Raw genomic sequence first — 17,444 nt, 5'->3', positions numbered from 1 at the left:
GAAGGATAGTTAAAAAAAGGGGGAAAAAAAGTGATACTTTTACTGGCTTTGCTTCTGTTTGGAATATTTAACAACACTCATTCATCTTTATTGAGCGGATAGCCAAGAACAGACAGGGACAGACAAATAAGATAAGAAATGCTATTTTGTCATGGTGACGTTAATGCTTACCTCTGTGTGCAACCAGAACTGGAAGAGCAGATTGAGTTGAATGTGGACAGCAAAGGTGGACGGTGGCACGGCCAAGGCCATGGGCACGTAGAAAATCTGAGCATGATCGCAAATATGATTCACAATGTTTTATTTATGAGTGTTGGAGGAGTGCATGGGAGTAGGAACATACCCACGAAGTCAGCTGCTGGGTGAGCGGCTGCCGTAGAGCCGTGCTGAAGTTGTAGTACTCTGAACTGTGGTGCACCTGGTGGGCTGCCCAAAGGATGGCTACCTCTACACAAACATCACACACAGAACATATTTATAGGGGACATATGACTTTTCCTTGTTCTCCAAATTGAGTAAAACTAGAGATGGCCGATATTTGATTTTGGCTTTTGAGATCTGCACAATAAAGCTTTTCAAATTTACTTTACAATAGAGCTCATGTTTTTATTTTACTTTTATTTTTTTTAATCAATTTCTGTCAGAAGCATTATTTGTATGGGAAAATCATCCACCGCAATGAACTGGGTTCACTTTAACAGTCATTGGAGTGCATCTTCAGCTGTCGTTCACTTTTCCTCTGCAAAGTGCATTCTACGTACATTAGCAAACCATCTTAGATCACAGATAACTTCAAAGGTGTACCACACTTCGGCTTGTTGTCTCCATTTACAAAAAAAAATATCAGGTCTATTGTCCACTTCATCTTGCTAAATTGAAAAATTTCGGGTTTTTTTTATCCGAGGCCGGCACTACATCATTCCAGCACTGGCTATCATTCTTCTGCTGTTTGGTGACACCCGTATCGGTGTTACATTTCCTTTTAAAGTGCAACGGGAAGAAGCCAGTTAAATTTTACTGGTTAGTGGAGAGATTTCCAGTCCAGTGCATGGACCAGGGAGCACTTTTGACACTTTAATCCTTCCAAAAAAACCTTTCTTAAAGCAAAATTAAGTTGCGGTTTTGCACAGAAGTGGTGATTTGTGGTTTAATTGCACAACTGAGCCCACTTAAAAAAGGTCTTACTCGGTCATTTTTAGCTCATCTGAAGATTCTACTCAGGTACGATAAAGTGATTTATGTCGTTTATGATTTTGTGTGCTCAATCACATCCGACCAACAAATGTGAACTGTATTGAGGCCAATAGTCATGAAGTCAATGGGTCGGGGATCACCCGCACCTGAACAAACACATTGTTGAGAAGTGCGAGTGCGTTCCAAGGTCCAATCAGAAAAACTACTTCAGGGGAGGAGGGGGGAACCCAGAAGGATTCTCGGCGAAAATTAGGTTATTGGCCTTATTGCTCGAGCTCGGCAGGTGTGATAGAATGGAGGTCCCAGGGAGTGTCGAGGAGAGTTGACACGCTCCAAGTACAAATGACGGCTCTGGGATTAGAACGAAACAAGAAAGAGCAGAGCTGGGATGTGAAAAGATTTGGAGGATTCCCAAGTGGGAATAAGGGCTGAAAGTGCTTCCCTCTAGAAAAGACAGCTGTGGACAAGGTGGAGTTCAGGCACGGTTTGGATCACAAAACTGATTTTTTTTTCCTCCTTTATATTCCACATGTGCAGAGTACAGTGTGATCATCAGTCACATTTGGGCCATAAAAAGAAAGGAAGAACAACACTAAAGATGTCAATGGAATGTTTTTATCATGTAAGAAAATTAACAATGATTGCAGTATTTTTTTGTTCCACTTTGCGTTGACCACAAAGGAAGAACATAGGATCACCCAGTCATCGTTAAATTAATATTTTCAAACCATATATTTGATATTCATTATTCTATTTTTTTAACAATTTTGGACAGTATTTTGAGATTTTTAAATACGGGGTTTTTCGACAGCAGTGTATTTTTTCAAGATATACAGTACCTATCCGTTAAATAACTGCGCTGCTTCATCATTTTTTTGTTAATATTGCGCAACTTTGGTTTTTGTGATTAATTCATTCCGAAAAAGCAAACTGTATGAAAACCAAAGCAATATTTACCAAAAGAAATAATGTACATCCAATTAATCCACTCTATACACCCCCAAAATATGAACAAAAATGGGGGATTTTTTTCGATAAGGACTATAGTTTAAAATACAGAAAATAATTTGAAATACAAAAAATAATTAGAAATACAGTAATTATATATATATAAACTGACTAATGAAATGGATAAGATTAAACAGGTAAATGGATGAAAATTAAAGCATCATCACATGAAAACTCCAACAAGAATATATTGTTTTTTTTCTTAAGAATTGTTCCTTTCTATCTACAGCCACAGCTTTATCATAACATTTGGCTACATTGCTGCTCAATCTTGTAAATCAATATTAATCTTAAACAAATAATGTTATATTCAAAACTATACTTCATATTTTTATATTTTATGTTCTGTTCTAAGATTTCTTTTTCTCCTGATATTTTTACTCCATAATCATTTGACTTCCCCAGTATTTGTGTTGATGTCCTCAAAACAAAAACAACAGACAGTAAAGCCACGAACATTTGACTTCCCCAGTTTTTGTGTTGATGTCCTCAAAACAAAAACAACAGACAGTAAAGCCACGAAGTGCTAATTTGAGTAAGTCCTGAGTGTGGTGCTGATCTATCATGAAGTAGTTGTTGCCAAGTAAAAAGTATTAGGTGTTTATGTTCATGCATTGTTCCAACACCACAGTCTTTTTTTCCCCCCTTTTCCTGTTCATGCAACAGTAATGTAGCTTGGCAAGGTCCAGCAGCGTGGCCGCATGAAGATTGATGCTCCTTGTCACCGCTAGGAAATGGGAAGCGCTAGGCTTTGCTGAAAAAGCCCATGTCCTCATCTCTGAACTCCACGGGATGCCGCATAGTTTGGCAGATGTCGTTCAGAAGGGAAGGGCTTTTAAATGGTGAGCAGCCCTCCCCCTGCTCAAAAAAAATAAATAAATAAATAAAAAAGAGAGAGAATCTCAACCACCTCCAGAAACATCCTCGGCACATTTGGTACGTTTTATATGGACGTCATTAACCATATTGTTAATTCCGGAAAACATTGAGTGCCTTCATGGGCCACAGTGATGAAATAAAATATGTAGAATGCTAATAAGGTTAACAGCTAGCATGCTATCAGCACACGTGGAACCATATTGTTTATTCTGAAAAACATATGTAGCCTCAATGAACAAGAGCTATAGTAGGGATTAAATAGGTTCTTCAAGATTTGAATACTCACCGATATCTGCAGTACTTTTGTGAAATTTCATTTAACACGTGGGCAAAAAAAATTGTGAACAAGACCTTTCTTTCTGATGCAGATAATTAATTCGCTGATGTGTCAAACTGCCGCAGTGTAGCACCAATTACTGCTGAGGAGGACATGATATCAGACATTCTTTTGCCTATCGTAGCATGGCTAATATCCCAGAAGAAAACCATTGTGTCTAAATGGGCAATCACTATAGTGCTCGGGCTAACTGGGATATCCAGAATGCTTTTGTAATTTCAGTCGGTATGCTGACATCTCGCAAAACAACAACCTGATGACAAAAAGCACAAAGTCCGATCATGCCATGTGGTTAGGCACTACTCCAAATTACTATTGATCAAATGCTAACATTCTAACAGTTTATATGCTATCAGATGAGTTGGAACCTATTCCGAATCCAAAAATTTGCTAACAGTTGGTATGCTTGCCCTGTAGTTGAGTACTATTTCAAACAAGAATTGCTCTAATGCTAACATGCTAGCTGTTGATACATTGAAGAAATGTGGTACGTTCGTGCCAAGCCAGTGAAATTCCTGAAGCATGACATCACGCTAAGACCCTCCTGGCACTAATAGCCAGGGCACTTGATTTAAAGTCCTGTGAATGGAAGTTTGTCCTGTCAATCACGGTGCTAATGGGCTGTGAAGTAGCTGGCCATGTTTGGATTGGACGCCTTTCGGCTGGCGAGCCAACCCAAACAAAGAGCGAAGACCGAAGAGGACTGGACCGCTACACCACTGTTCAGCTCAGTCACGCACACCAATGCAAACACACTCTTCCTGGTCAGGCCCACTTTGGCCCACTACAAACAACTCCTCTCTTATATACAATTATAAAGTGGTATGTTCCAAGTTCAAGCACAATCCACTGGTCCAACTCTCAATTTGGTTGACTTTCGCATTGAGATAAATTATATATCGAGTAATTCATTCAAAAACATAAATACGGTCATCACCATTAACAATAGTAGCTGATTAAATGTCAGTGGAGACCCAGCTAGCTCGATGGATGGCAGCTAACACTAGAAGCTAGCGTCGCAAGACTATGACTACAAGAAAAACTTTTTTCAAAGAAATTGTTTTCGCAATAATTCATTACTCATTTTATTAGATTATGAGAACAATATTCTTAATTCCATGTGAATAAAGTCAGAGTATTATACCCAAAAAGTCAGACTTTTATTCGCAGAAATTGTTGACATTTCATACCAAAACGTTCGTAGGACTACAAATAGAAACAACTGCTTTTTAAAGAGATTTAAGTTAAAATATTATCAGGAAAAAAGGTGTAATTTTATGAGTTTTAAAGAAGAACATTGTTCGTGTAACAGCATAAATGCACGCTTTTGGGTCTTTAAAAAATAAAATACAAATCAAACAAACAGGAGTTCAGTTGTATTGATTCCAAGTACACGATGACCTGGATGACTGACAATTCCACAGACATGAAAACACACTTTTTGATCTCAAGATATTAACACTGAAAAAGATATTAACCAGATCATTTCACAAATAATGCTGTAAACACACAGTTGTGCACCAGTATTGATACAATGACGAAGTTATCAGAGTGAGGAAAAAGAGTATACTAATACAACGACCTTAATGTGGATATCAAGGACAGGAAATAAATATTCAAACAGCTTTCTATACTGTCGGATTATTCAGTCTATAGGTGACATGGCGTGACTGTGGGTTTGTCAAGGCTAAAAATAGCTCGGTGACATTACGCAGCTAAACACTGCTGTTAAAAGGAACAAACCTGGTCAGCATCGCTACACTGGTAGTCATCTGTACATTTTCCTCAATTAGCAGCAGGGGCCCCAAAGAAAATATCCCGTCACCATTACGGCACCAGCGGCAATGAGTGTAGACATCACGCAGGATGGAGGACGGCTTTCGCGGTTTTACTGACATCGGAAAATACAATCTGCAGTGAACTTTCACGCCCCCGCAATATCGCAGATTTTTTTTCTGGGCTTTTACAATACGCAGAGAGGCATGTCTGAATTTAGACTTGCTTGCCTTCAAAGTAGTACCGTATTTTGCCACAAGATGCCGGGCAGCACTGTCTGGGAAAAGATGCAGTGAAAGAGAATGTGAAGAAGACAGAGAAGGTCTAGTTTTAGTCACTGTTCCAACAGAGCAGAGAGAATAGATTCTCTACAAATTGTAATCGCAGATGTGCAATAATGTGCAGGCTAGAAAAATGTTGTCAATTCTTGTGACTTGTCACGACATCCTTACGCATACCAACACAGGACACTTAACACGCATATCTTCCCTATTCAAGGCCTTTTGCAACGATTAAATTCTTCTACTCACTCAGAAGACTCGTTTTGCTAATCTTTTTGGGCATCTTCAGCTTACAAAAAAGTCTTCCAGTGTTGTTGGAAGCGAAAAGCTACGTGTACATTAGATGAGAGATTTTTAAAAAATGTTTTAAATTATAAATAACTTCTGAGAGAAGCAGTCACATTGGTTATGATGAAGCAATTATTATGTACGTTGCCGAATATTGAGTTAACATCATCAATATTTGAAGGTTTTTCTACATATCTATCTATCTATTGTGCACGTTGTCATGAATCACTGGCGAGCGGAGCAATCGCATTCATTATAGACACGATTGATAAATACGTTAACAGGAGCACATAAATGTTTGTTGTTGAATTTGTGCACTATTTCTTGTAGTTTTCATTTTTACTGTGCACGGTACCAGTGAAAAATAATTATAAAAATAATAGATATATTTTTTGTAATTTGTTGTTCATTTTTGTGTCTTTTGTAGAAACCTCTACTGTGCAGTGTCAAATATCATGATGTGGGATCAAGCGCGCAGTAATTTTTTTGCAGTTGGGTCTGCGGATTATTTTTACTTCTATTAATTTCTGCTTCTAGAGATTTCTATGATGCAGAATGGTGATTTATTATGAATAAGTGGTGAGTGGGCAGGTACATTGGATAGATTATCAAGTGGGCAGTGGACACTTTTCTTTTTCACTCTGTGAATCATTGTTAGTCATGTTTTTTCTATTCTGCAAGGTGGCAGTTGCCACAAATGACTGTTGAGAAACTATCACATTAAAGAAATTGTACGCAATGTCTACGCTGACTAATAGTTCTGGGCCACATAAAAATCATGTGGCGGGCCAGATCTGGCCTCTGGGCCTTGAGTTTGATAGTGGTGCTCTAATCGGTCGTAACGCGCTCGTCTCGGTTCAAAGCCCCGGTGATGTTGTTGATGTTATCTGTGTCTCCCATGAGCCCCACCTCCCCCACCTCTCGCTTTCTCTCTCTCATCCTGGCCTTCAATTCGGAGGTGTGGGGATGCGAGGGCCAGGGTTCTTTGGTCAAACGTGCACCGAGGCCAGGAACTCGCCGTCACCGGCAAGATTTATGAAGTGGCCCCCATGGGCCAGGTTGAAGCTTCCCGGGCAGTTCTCTTGAAATAATAATATCCACACGGGAGGAGCGCTGCGCACACGTGTTTGTCTGCTGCTGTATGCACAGCTGACGGGGCAAACGGAAAGAAGGGATGCACAAGGGAAGTTAAAAAAAAAAAAATCCAACAAATAGCTCCTGAGCATGACTGAAAGATGGCGACAGTATTGGCTGGCATGACTGATTTTCTGCACATAAGACACCCACTGCCTCCAATCAATACATGAATTAAATCAGGGTTTGGATTACTGGCTTCGCTGGTAAAGTGTCATACATACAAATTTACTTATTCAACTTTTTTCTCAAAATGTTAAAACTGAAAATGTACTTTTTCACAGTATGTTTCAAAATGATGACTTTTTCCACATCATGGTATGTCTTATGTTGTTTAGTAAGTCACCACGTATGTGTTCACTTCATCTATTTGCTTATACTCCTCCCGCAATGCGCAAAAAATGAATTCTGTTGGCAATCAAGTTTGCGGGCGTTTTTGCACAAGCAAATCGGGCCCTTGGTGTTTCCCCGGTGTTTCTTTGGGCCATGTCGAGAAAAAAAATAAAGTCCACAAGAGGCAGAGGATTTTTGTACTGGTTAAGACGACGAGGCATTAGAGACGTAAGCGTGACCATTTAGCCAGACCACTCTGCCTTTTTGGGCCACTAAAAACAGCATGGCCTGGCGAGACAACTCTATTATCTCATGTATAATCAAAGGCGGGACAGCTGAGGGTCTGATTAATGGCCTCCGCCCGGCCGGCGGGGCCGCATTTAGACGCAGAGCTGCCATTAGTGGCGCTGCAGATAGACGCGTAGAGTAAACAGCATAAACGCGCCTGTCAACAACACGGCCGCGTCCGACCCCGGGCCGCCTCGCGTACCCAAAACCATCTGCTTCCATGCTCCCTTTGCTATTCTGGTGCACTCCTCAGGTTATTTGATGGATGCGGTCACAGCTTAACTAAAGGTCACATTTTGCCCAGAGGTTAGACAGTTTGAGGCGGGGAGCTCTAAAATGGCAGACAAACACCACAAGAACACAACTGGAGATTCACAATGCAGCTTCACAATGTCAAGTCAAGTCAAGTCAACAGTATTTGTTGTATACAATGTGAGCAAGATGGTCACAAAAGGCAATACTGGGAACACCTTCAAGTAGTTCAGTTTCAGTGCTGGAAAACATGTCCCAAAATTAAACTTTTTGGACCTACACACTTCAGTAGACCTCATTTAAGGCAGCATGAGAATAAACCAACAATATATCGCCGGGGATTGAGATTGAGCCCTGTCACCAATAGCTAAAATCCATAAAAAATTGACGCCAATCTGTAAAGGTTTATAATCGTCTATAAAAGCTACAACAAGCGCAGCTGTTGTCGAAGTGATGCTCCTCAATTCACCCCAACAAACTTTCTTGGCACCAAGCTGCCACAAGACGGTAGCAAAGCACAACATTTGTCGAAATGAAACTCACTTCAACATATACTGTAACTATCCATTCATCCATCCATTTTCCGAACCGCTTTTATCCTCACTCGGGTCGCGGGGGGTGCTGGAGCTTATCCCAGCCGTCTTCGGGCAGTAGGTAGGGGACACCCTGAACTGGTTGCCAGCCAATCGCAGGACACACAGAGACGAACAACCATCGCGTTCACACTCACACCTCGGGTCAATTTAGAGTGTTCAATCAGCCTGCCATGCATGTTTTTGGAATGTGGGAGGAAACCCGAGTACCAGGAGAAAACCCACGCAACCTATACTGTAACCTTTTCACATAATGCAATGGCTTTTTTTTCCCTGGTAAATAATTAATTAATACTTTTCTTCCCTCAAAATATAAACTTTCATGAAAAAAACAACAAAAACAATTTTTTAAATCAACAAATGATAATATTTAGAATATTAAATTCTCATAAAATTACTCATTTTTTTGGGCACATTATAACCTCATCTTCACTTCTTCCCATCATAATATTACACCTTTATTTGCATTAAAATGAAGTGATTCCAACGGTAAGTTTGGTTCTGTAAACAGATGAAATGGAAGTGGGGAGCGGCGTCACGGAAAAGCTCGCGGTGGCAAAAAGTCTGCTACGGTTTGGACTCTGGAGTTTTCCGTCCAGGGTGAATCCTAAATTTGCACGTGTGGCGAGCATGAAGCCGAGCAGAAACGTCTCTTTGGTAATGAAGACATCAGCGTGTATGTCTGACGGCCTCTCCAAAGTGTTTCCACTTAATTATGTTGCCGTCGCACTTTCATGTGGCTACGGCAGAGGGGAAAAAGGCCATAAAAGACTTGAAGCCGAAAGTGCTTTTTTACATGGAGCTAATAACAGCCTCACATCCCCGTGCACCACGTTAATCTTTAGGCAGTTTTCTATTGGACGCTCTCCATAACGCGAAACGGGAAGATTTATGGCCCTCATGCCTCCACACAAACTGAATTTTGTGATGTTTCAAAGCACCCTGGAGAGATCAGACCTCTGCCAGAAGAAGAACAATGTTCATTTAGATCAGCATCAAATGCTGTATTTGCCTCAGTTTCGTGCATTATTACTTACTGATGGAGGAATGCTTGTTTTTAAGGGTACACATTGAAAAAAAAAAAAGAAGCATATCAAATGAATGATTTACAAATCAGAACTGGGGTTTTTTTCTTATTATATGGCACAATCAAGGTACACAAAAATGCTTAAGATATTAACGGGAAAACAACTGCATTTATTTTACCCCAAAATTATTGTAGCACATCGTCGCTGTCCCGTGCAAAACATGTGTGTCCATTTTTAGTAACTTTCGACATGTTTGACGTAAACACTTACTCATTCACAGGACAGCGACGATATAAACATTTGACTAATTGGTCAACAATTTTTATTTCTGCTCATTTCATTCAAACTCTTAAAACCGTGGTGTCCCTCGAAACCGGTAATGCATCTCACCCGTGTCTCACAAATGTGTGCATGCAAGTACCGTGGGCGAAGCGGTGGAACCAGTAGTAGCAAAAGTCGACGGCCAGAAAGCTGAACCACCAGGTCCAGGGCGAGTCCCAAGGCAGCTCCACAAGGCGGAAGTGCTCCCACACATACACGTAGGCCGACAGCTCCAGACCGCGCACCAGCAGCCTTGAGGGGGTCCAAAATTTGAGGCCAATCTGAGTCAAGTGAGTTTCAAGCTTGGTCACAGAAAGAATTAAACTCCATGAGTAAAGGGAGTCACTGGTTTTGAGAAACGAGGCACTTGTGTTTTTTTATGTTGAACACGCTATGTTAGCTTCTAGCACTTGCTGTGAGCTCGCGACCCAGACACAGGGAGGATACCCTGCATTGGCCAAAATTAATAAAAAGTACATCAAATAATTAAAATGAGCATATCAGTTCAAATGTGAATTCATCTATTAAATTGCACATTAATTTTGTCATAATTGCATGTGTTTTTTTCATTATAATCAGTGCTTTTTAATAATTACCCATGAAGTGATTTTACTTCATTCACATTTTAATTATATTTATACAATCGCTGCATATATATTTAATTTGGCACAACAAAAGCTTTCCATTATGTCATGAAATAGTTATTAAATAATAAAGTATCAGTAATTTAAAAATAGATATGGGAAAATGAAGATCATGTCAAATAAATTGCAAAACCACCCCCCAAAAAAATCCCTTAAATAAGCACAAATTCCATTACATGAATAAAAACATTTACTAAATAAATACTTAAATTAAAATCATATTTCACACTTGTATTCATGGTTAATTTCAAGTGTTCACTTTTTAAAATGAATGAGTTGTATGTTTAATAAATAGATTTAATACATAATATAATTATTTGTATCTCACACTTATTTATTCATGGGCTATTTAATAAATTAACTTTTTTTTCACCTGTGCATGACAATAAATCAATCTAGAAGATAACAATTTCCGATGAGTATATTTTTGTATTTAGATTTTAATTCATGAGGGTACCATTGAATAAATCATTTTAAGGAATGGATTCTCATTCCACGTGTAGGACATTTCTTAAACGCAAAGGTGAGCACTCACAGCGGGAGTCGTGACATCATCCCTAAAGACACGGAGATGATGCCATCAGCAACGTTGTAAAGTTTCGCTCCCGAGATCAGCGAGCCCAGCATCATCTCCAGAATCACCAGGCCCAGGAAGAAAGGGTTGGCCTGCACGCACACACACAATCATGACTCAGGATCATTTTAGCAAGTAAAAACAAGACATCCAGCGTTGCTTTTTGCAGGACTATTTGCTTTGGAGCAGCTAAGAAAAAAAAGGCAACTTTCAAGTGCGGTCATCCGTGATGTTTGCTTCCCAGCAGCACCAGCCTGGAAGAAGCTGCCAAGGAACACACTGGATGAACATGGACATTACACCCCCCTCCCCCTCATAAAAATCATGAAAGAAGAACAATAAAAATAACTAGATGTATCTAATATATTTACATCATATGTAATCCAACCCTTCACTGCCACCAACATATACCTGTATGCTCGCCAAGTACGTTTTTCATGGCATTTTTCTGTGGATTGGAGATCAGCACAGTTTCTGAGTAGAAGATAGAGATTAGGAGGTGAATCTCGTTATGTTACGTCAATTTTGAGGGAGAGAAACATGATAAAGTCGCACAACGCCTTATACTCAAACAGTATGTAATTGTATTCGGGGTTTGCATCTCTCCCAGAAAAAAATAATTTGATATATCTCACGATACATCGGGTGTAATACGATCATTTAAGGATGGTTTATTTTTAAGTGAAACGGTTCCATTCAGTTAGCTGGAGTGGGATCACGATTCAATTTGATACGGTGCAGGTGAGTTTGAGCGAGTTTCTTGTCATTTTATCATCTGAATGTCTGAGAGAGAAGTATTCCACTCGGGGTGGCAAACCAGACGAAAATTGTCATTTTATGCATGTTGAGCGCATCCAGCCTTTTGTTGCAGGGACACGCCCACCTCTCCGAAAAAACATATAATATCTTAATGGCACTGTCAAACATGGAACTAATTACTGCTGCTCAACTTTATCTGGCAGACACCTAGCCACAGCAGTAACACGTGTGTTATGTGTGTGCGAATGTGCGTGTGTGTCGAGCAACGCCAGGGATTCGTCAACAGGCGCAAAAATTCCAACATCTGGTCGCAGACCTCTCAAAACACGTTCGAGTCAAAAGTCCCTTCCCCCGTCCACTCCCCCGCAACCCCCAGCAGTAAAGTTTAGTTCACAATTGTTTTGCATTTCCATTGTAAAAATAGCCAAGGGAATAAAACAACACATTTTTGCTCAAACGGCATAGTCGATATCCTTGATCCTGAATAAATGCTCAAAAGCTTTCCATTATGTATTGCTTATATTTGACTTACAATGTCCATTATATATTTGGCTTGCACGATGCCGTTTATGGAGGATGTCGTCTTATCGCTGATTGTGAAAATGGGTTGAATCGCATCTAAACACGGTGCTGGAGGAGCTGACACCTGCAGCACGGTTTATATTCATGTTTATGTTCAATAAGCCGGATCGAGAATGTAGTGGGTCTACGGCGAGTGGCGTCGCTACACAGCCACCTGTCTTCCCTGCTGCTCGGGAACTACTGGGGGAATATTTGGCGCGAAGCTGAAATGCTTTGCTAGCTACTACCTTGAGCTGGCTAGCTAGCGCAGCGAAACATTTTCCTTCCAGGGAGCAAAGCTGCTTCTAAATGTCTGTAATCGTTGCCAGCGAATAAGCTCCACTTTTGGCAAATATCAATATCATTAAAGGAGGACGAGGAGGAGGCATGCGACACTCCAAGCAAGAGCAGCGAACCGGAGAAGATGGAGTCGCTATGCTAACCACTAAACGAACAAGAAATGTAAAGCGGCGAAACACCAGAATAATTGGGGTGCAGTATACTTTTCACAGAGGTCTGCGCTGAGTTACAGAAGAGATAAATCAACTCATGTAAATATGCGAATCCCTAGGTGCGGTCAAATGTACAATACTGTCACCCAAGAGGAGGAGCCGATCAGGTCAATAGCACACGTGCAGCAGAGTGCCCAAGTCCGGTCCTCGAGACCTCCGATCCAGCCTGTTTGACACATTTCACCTCCTCCATCACACCTGATTCGTGATGATCTGCTCATCCTGCGGCGAACCGTCTATCTACAGTATATAAAGTCGATGGCGCAAAATCTGAAATGGCTTTTCATAGCCAAGTCGATTCGACGCTGTCTGCACTTTTGAAAGCCTTTGCGCACCGCTTTTTCTTGGGGATAATTTGGTTCCTCGCGTGGAACATTTGCCGACCAGATGTGGGCGCCTTTCCCTTCATTCATACGTCTCGCCGAGGTCACGCTTGACATAAAACATGGCGGCTGACAAGACACTTTTATCCCTGCTTTCACTACCGCAAGAAGACTGTAAATCTAAAGAGGTCCACTATTATACGGGTTGATTTCTTTTTCTTTTTTTCCCCCCCACAAGAGTAAACTAATTAAAGACATGGCAAACAAGTTGTTGAGTGTTCTTCTACGCCCAACAAGTGAGTTTAATGGCAGTTCGTGAGACCAACTTACAAACAGCATAAATTATAAAGTTCCCTTCACACGCTGCCAAATGACACCCGCAGTCATTAGGGCTTGAGGTGATTTTTAAAGGATAAGTTGCACACGGGGATAGTGAAAGAATAGAATACAGCCACGAGAATGTAGTTTAGTTTGTTCCGTGACAGCGGTCATAATGCAAACACTCCTATCTGAAATCATCTTACACCACTGAAACAAAGGGAAATGCCAATGCCATTCCACCCCCCACCCCCCACCCAAGAAATAACAAAAACGTCTTTTCTTTTTTTTTTTTAATGAGAAAATGCACTCTTGGTTGTCAAATGTCCGCTTATTGGTAGTATTTATAAGTATTACGTTAATGCCAGACAGACGCAATGCATTAGCCTATCTGTGGTGTTTCACATAATGTGATAGCATGAACAGTACGTGATTGATTTAAATACGACATGCGACCGTGAAACAGCGTGAAAGGTGAATCACGTCACAGCAATAGTTCATGGTAATTCCGAGAAAGTGTTAAATGTTAAATATTCAGTTAGATTTTACACACTGTGTGACAAAAAACACACAAGATGCAAAGAAAGTAACTTGTGGTTAATTTGTGTCAAAGTGCCACTCTTGTGGTACACTTGTGGTTCAGTTTGCCTTAGGTTTTACTTTCTTTTCCCCTCTTCATTGTTGCTCTTCGACACAAAGGTTTTACTGTTGCGGCCCTTCAGCGTGTGAATTATGAGTCATTTGACTGAGTGTAAACACACTCTTCACGAGAGAATCTCTCTATCTGTGACAGATCACCATAAAGGAGGAGATCATGCGGAGCACAGGATCGAACAGGAAGATGAACTCAAAATGACCTGATGAATATGAGCTTGAGGGAAGTTTTTGGTTTGGGGGGGAACAAAGAAAAAGCCGCAATGAACTGGCCATAGAAGCGATTTTTTTATTTGGGGTGAATACTCATAACTGCAATTTAGCATCATCTGCCAAGTGTTCCTGCTTCTAATTCGGCGCTCCTTTTGGTGAATGTCAAAGTACTAGCCCTGGAAATTCACCCAAAAATGACAGCTTCAAACCAAGATGGCCGACTTCCCGTTCAATTTCGGCCATTGGGTCCATTTCGGCTTCTCTTAAATCAACAGTGTGGAAAAAAAATATTGAGCGTGTAGCATACCCAGCCATTGGAAACACTACGAACATGTCAGAAAATTAATCAAAATTTAAGCTAGCTCACTATTTAAACTGTTTTGTCTCAAGGTGTCTACATTTTATGGTGTTTCACACTTTCAAAACTTCTACTAGTATAAAGAATATTTGTTTTATTCCTAGGTAGCTGGTCTAAGGTCATTTTATCATTTTTTATCATCATCATATCATTTATGATATCATTCACAGCCATGAACCGACTGTATTATGATGTTTTATGCTAACATGCTAGTGGAGTGGCACCAAGATTGTTTAAGCCGGTTTGTTATTAAATACCCAAAGCTTTCGATACAAGAAATGCCAAGTTCATATTTGTTTGAAATTGCCCGTCGGAAAATGTTTCTAGACAATAAAATACAATTTGCTGCTATGCACAGTGAATTTAAGAAATTAAAAACTGTTGGTTATGTAAAAATGGAAACTAAATGAAATGTAAATCATAGGTTATACTAATACCCGATTATTCTATTGAATTTTCAGTCGAAAACACCACATCTGAAATATTCGACAGTTTGCATTAAGTCTGTACTATAACTTGAGTGGGACTAATATTTTGGAATGACACGCAGGACAATCAGTATCTGAATATTAAAATTTTGAGTACAAAATGCACAAAATTGGTTCTTTCACTCAATTTCGATTTACTGTTGTGCAGTTCTGTGCCATTCTTGAATATAAATTTTGATATAAAACAGCTTTTGCACTGCAGCCCATTAAATCCCAGTATGTAGTTATTTTTTGCTGGTTCAAACCCTTTGTTGTTGAAGGCTTGATCTTTGGTACATGCATTGAGCAAGAATATACTGCGATATACACTGGTTCAACAATAACAACAAAAAAACAGGCATATGCACGTATTTAAATGGCATTTTTGTCACACATCTAGTTAGGAAATGCTATATGCCCCCCCCCTCCCCCGGAATGCTGACGAAACATCCATCATTTTAACTTGCCCGTCCCTGTCATGCATCCAATGGCCGCCGCAGGAAGTCTCTGGCCAGCCGCATCAAGATGGGATGTGGCTTCAGGAAGAAGGCCGGAATTGTTTTGGCATCCTAAAGCTCGTAATTACAACCATTGTGTAGGCCATGTGACGCACGGTTGACTTTGATTCCCCGGAGGCCAAGATGTCTTATTTTATTTTGCACTTTGTGTAAGCGAGGTTGAGCAGTGGATGGAAAGCCGAAGAAAACCACCATCCTTTGCGTCCACTTTTAATTCAACTAAGCTGGTACATTGTATTTTGGATGGGAGTGAACTGAAGTGAGCACACCAGCAAATAAATTTGTGACGACTTTAAAACAGCATGTTAATGATGGAAAAGTTCGATTTTACACTCTGAAATCTATCCAATTATCTACGTCAGGTGTGAAACTCATTTTTGTCACAGGCCACATTATAGTTACGGTTTCCGCAGGGGGCCATTATGCCTGCGAAAACAAACACAATGTGAAAATCTTCATATTTTTATAAATACAAAATAAATAATAGGTAAATTATTTAAATCAGATGGCAAGGATAATATTTTGTTGAACTATTCAAGTTGGTTGAAAAAAGGACTTGGCAACAAAAACATTTGCAATATCTCTGTGCGTTACTATTTTTACAGATGAAATTCTTGTGGAGGTTTTAGCTAGAATCAATGACATTGAAGATTTGATTCTGCGGGCCACATACAATGAAATGGCGGGCCGGTCCTGACTCCCGGGCCTCGAGTTTGACACCTGTGATCAATGTTGTCTTTTTTGTTGTAGTTTAAACCTACACTGTGAAGCGCACAAGTAGGCTGCCATTTTGGTTTGATCGTGACATATGATGATTTTGGAGAGTGTTGGATTTGTGTGTTAAAAACATAAGTGCAACCAGCACAAATGTGTCCAATTACACAAAACCCTCGTGTTTAACAACAAACCCAAAAAATAAAAAATAAAAAAACAACACCCTATGATGTAAAACACTTAAATTCTGTCCATATGCACTCCACACACAATTATAAGTATAAAAAATGGATAAATAAATGTGTCATTCTTTGGTTGCTAATGTAGTCATCAAAGTATGGCGAACTAGGGAAATATTTTAGTCATATATAATAAATACATTGATAATATATTATGATACAATATAAAGAACAGTCAATATATTATAAAACTAATTAAAACTACTGTATTTGTAAATTAATACACTCATTCATAAGCAATATCAATATTGCAGTATTTTATTGCATTCACTTTAATTACAGTGTGTCGAGTTAATGTTTTTTCTTGACAAAGCTGATAAGGTGTTTATTTAGTTCGCTACTTGTCTGTCTTGTTGTAATGCGGAGTGTTAAAACACAGCTCAATAGTTTCAGTCGAGTGATTCACCGGTGCGTTTCTAAGACCCACCTGATAGACGTACTCGGGGACATCGTGCAGCATCTCGAAGGACGACTCGTTCGGCGTAAGCAAATAAAGCATGGCCCGCAGCCTCGCCGGTACCGGGCTGAGAAGTCCACAGTCCGCCATGATGAAGTCCACCTGCCCAGGTAACAACCACAAGAGGGACGAAAAGAGGGGAGCAAGGAAGAAGGTTTCACTCCTCTGCCACTTCGCTCTGATCGGTGTACTTGTCTTGTTTGTTTGTTTGGGTTTTCTTTTTTTTTTTTGTACTTGCTTCTTGGGAGGCAAAGTAGGTCAACTGTGCAGGAATCACACGCTCCGTCATAAATATGGTGATCGCCATGTTAATGATCGTTGGATCGGCCCACATTATGCAAAGAGGAGGGAATTGAATGCCGCAGGGAAGAGAGTTACGTTTAAAAAAAACGTGACTTTTACAATTTAATATGGCGTGTTT

General features: G+C 40.1%; 1 protein-coding gene across 1 annotated transcript in view; it reads right to left on the bottom strand.

Moving 5' to 3' along the window:
* agmo (alkylglycerol monooxygenase) overlaps positions 1 to 17,218 on the bottom strand; it is a 37,828-nt gene extending 20,610 nt beyond the window's left edge. The window contains exons 1-5 of the mRNA XM_086113689.1: positions 16,994 to 17,218; positions 10,892 to 11,022; positions 9,813 to 9,964; positions 344 to 447; positions 172 to 267 (exon numbers count right to left, since the gene is read on the bottom strand). Coding sequence (XP_085969815.1) covers positions 172 to 267; positions 344 to 447; positions 9,813 to 9,964; positions 10,892 to 11,022; positions 16,994 to 17,113 — 603 coding nt within the window. The 5' untranslated portion in view covers positions 17,114 to 17,218. The remainder of the gene's footprint in view (positions 1 to 171; positions 268 to 343; positions 448 to 9,812; positions 9,965 to 10,891; positions 11,023 to 16,993) is intronic.
* Between the last annotated feature and the right edge of the window lie 226 nt (positions 17,219 to 17,444).

This window comes from Hippocampus guttulatus, chromosome 6 (genome assembly GCF_054856545.1).
Source record: "Hippocampus guttulatus isolate MCC_2025c chromosome 6, RoL_Hgut_1.0, whole genome shotgun sequence".
Taxonomy (NCBI): domain Eukaryota; kingdom Metazoa; phylum Chordata; class Actinopteri; order Syngnathiformes; family Syngnathidae; genus Hippocampus; species Hippocampus guttulatus.
Note: the sequence above shows the minus strand (reverse complement) of the source record. Positions and strands in the feature narration are given on the sequence as shown.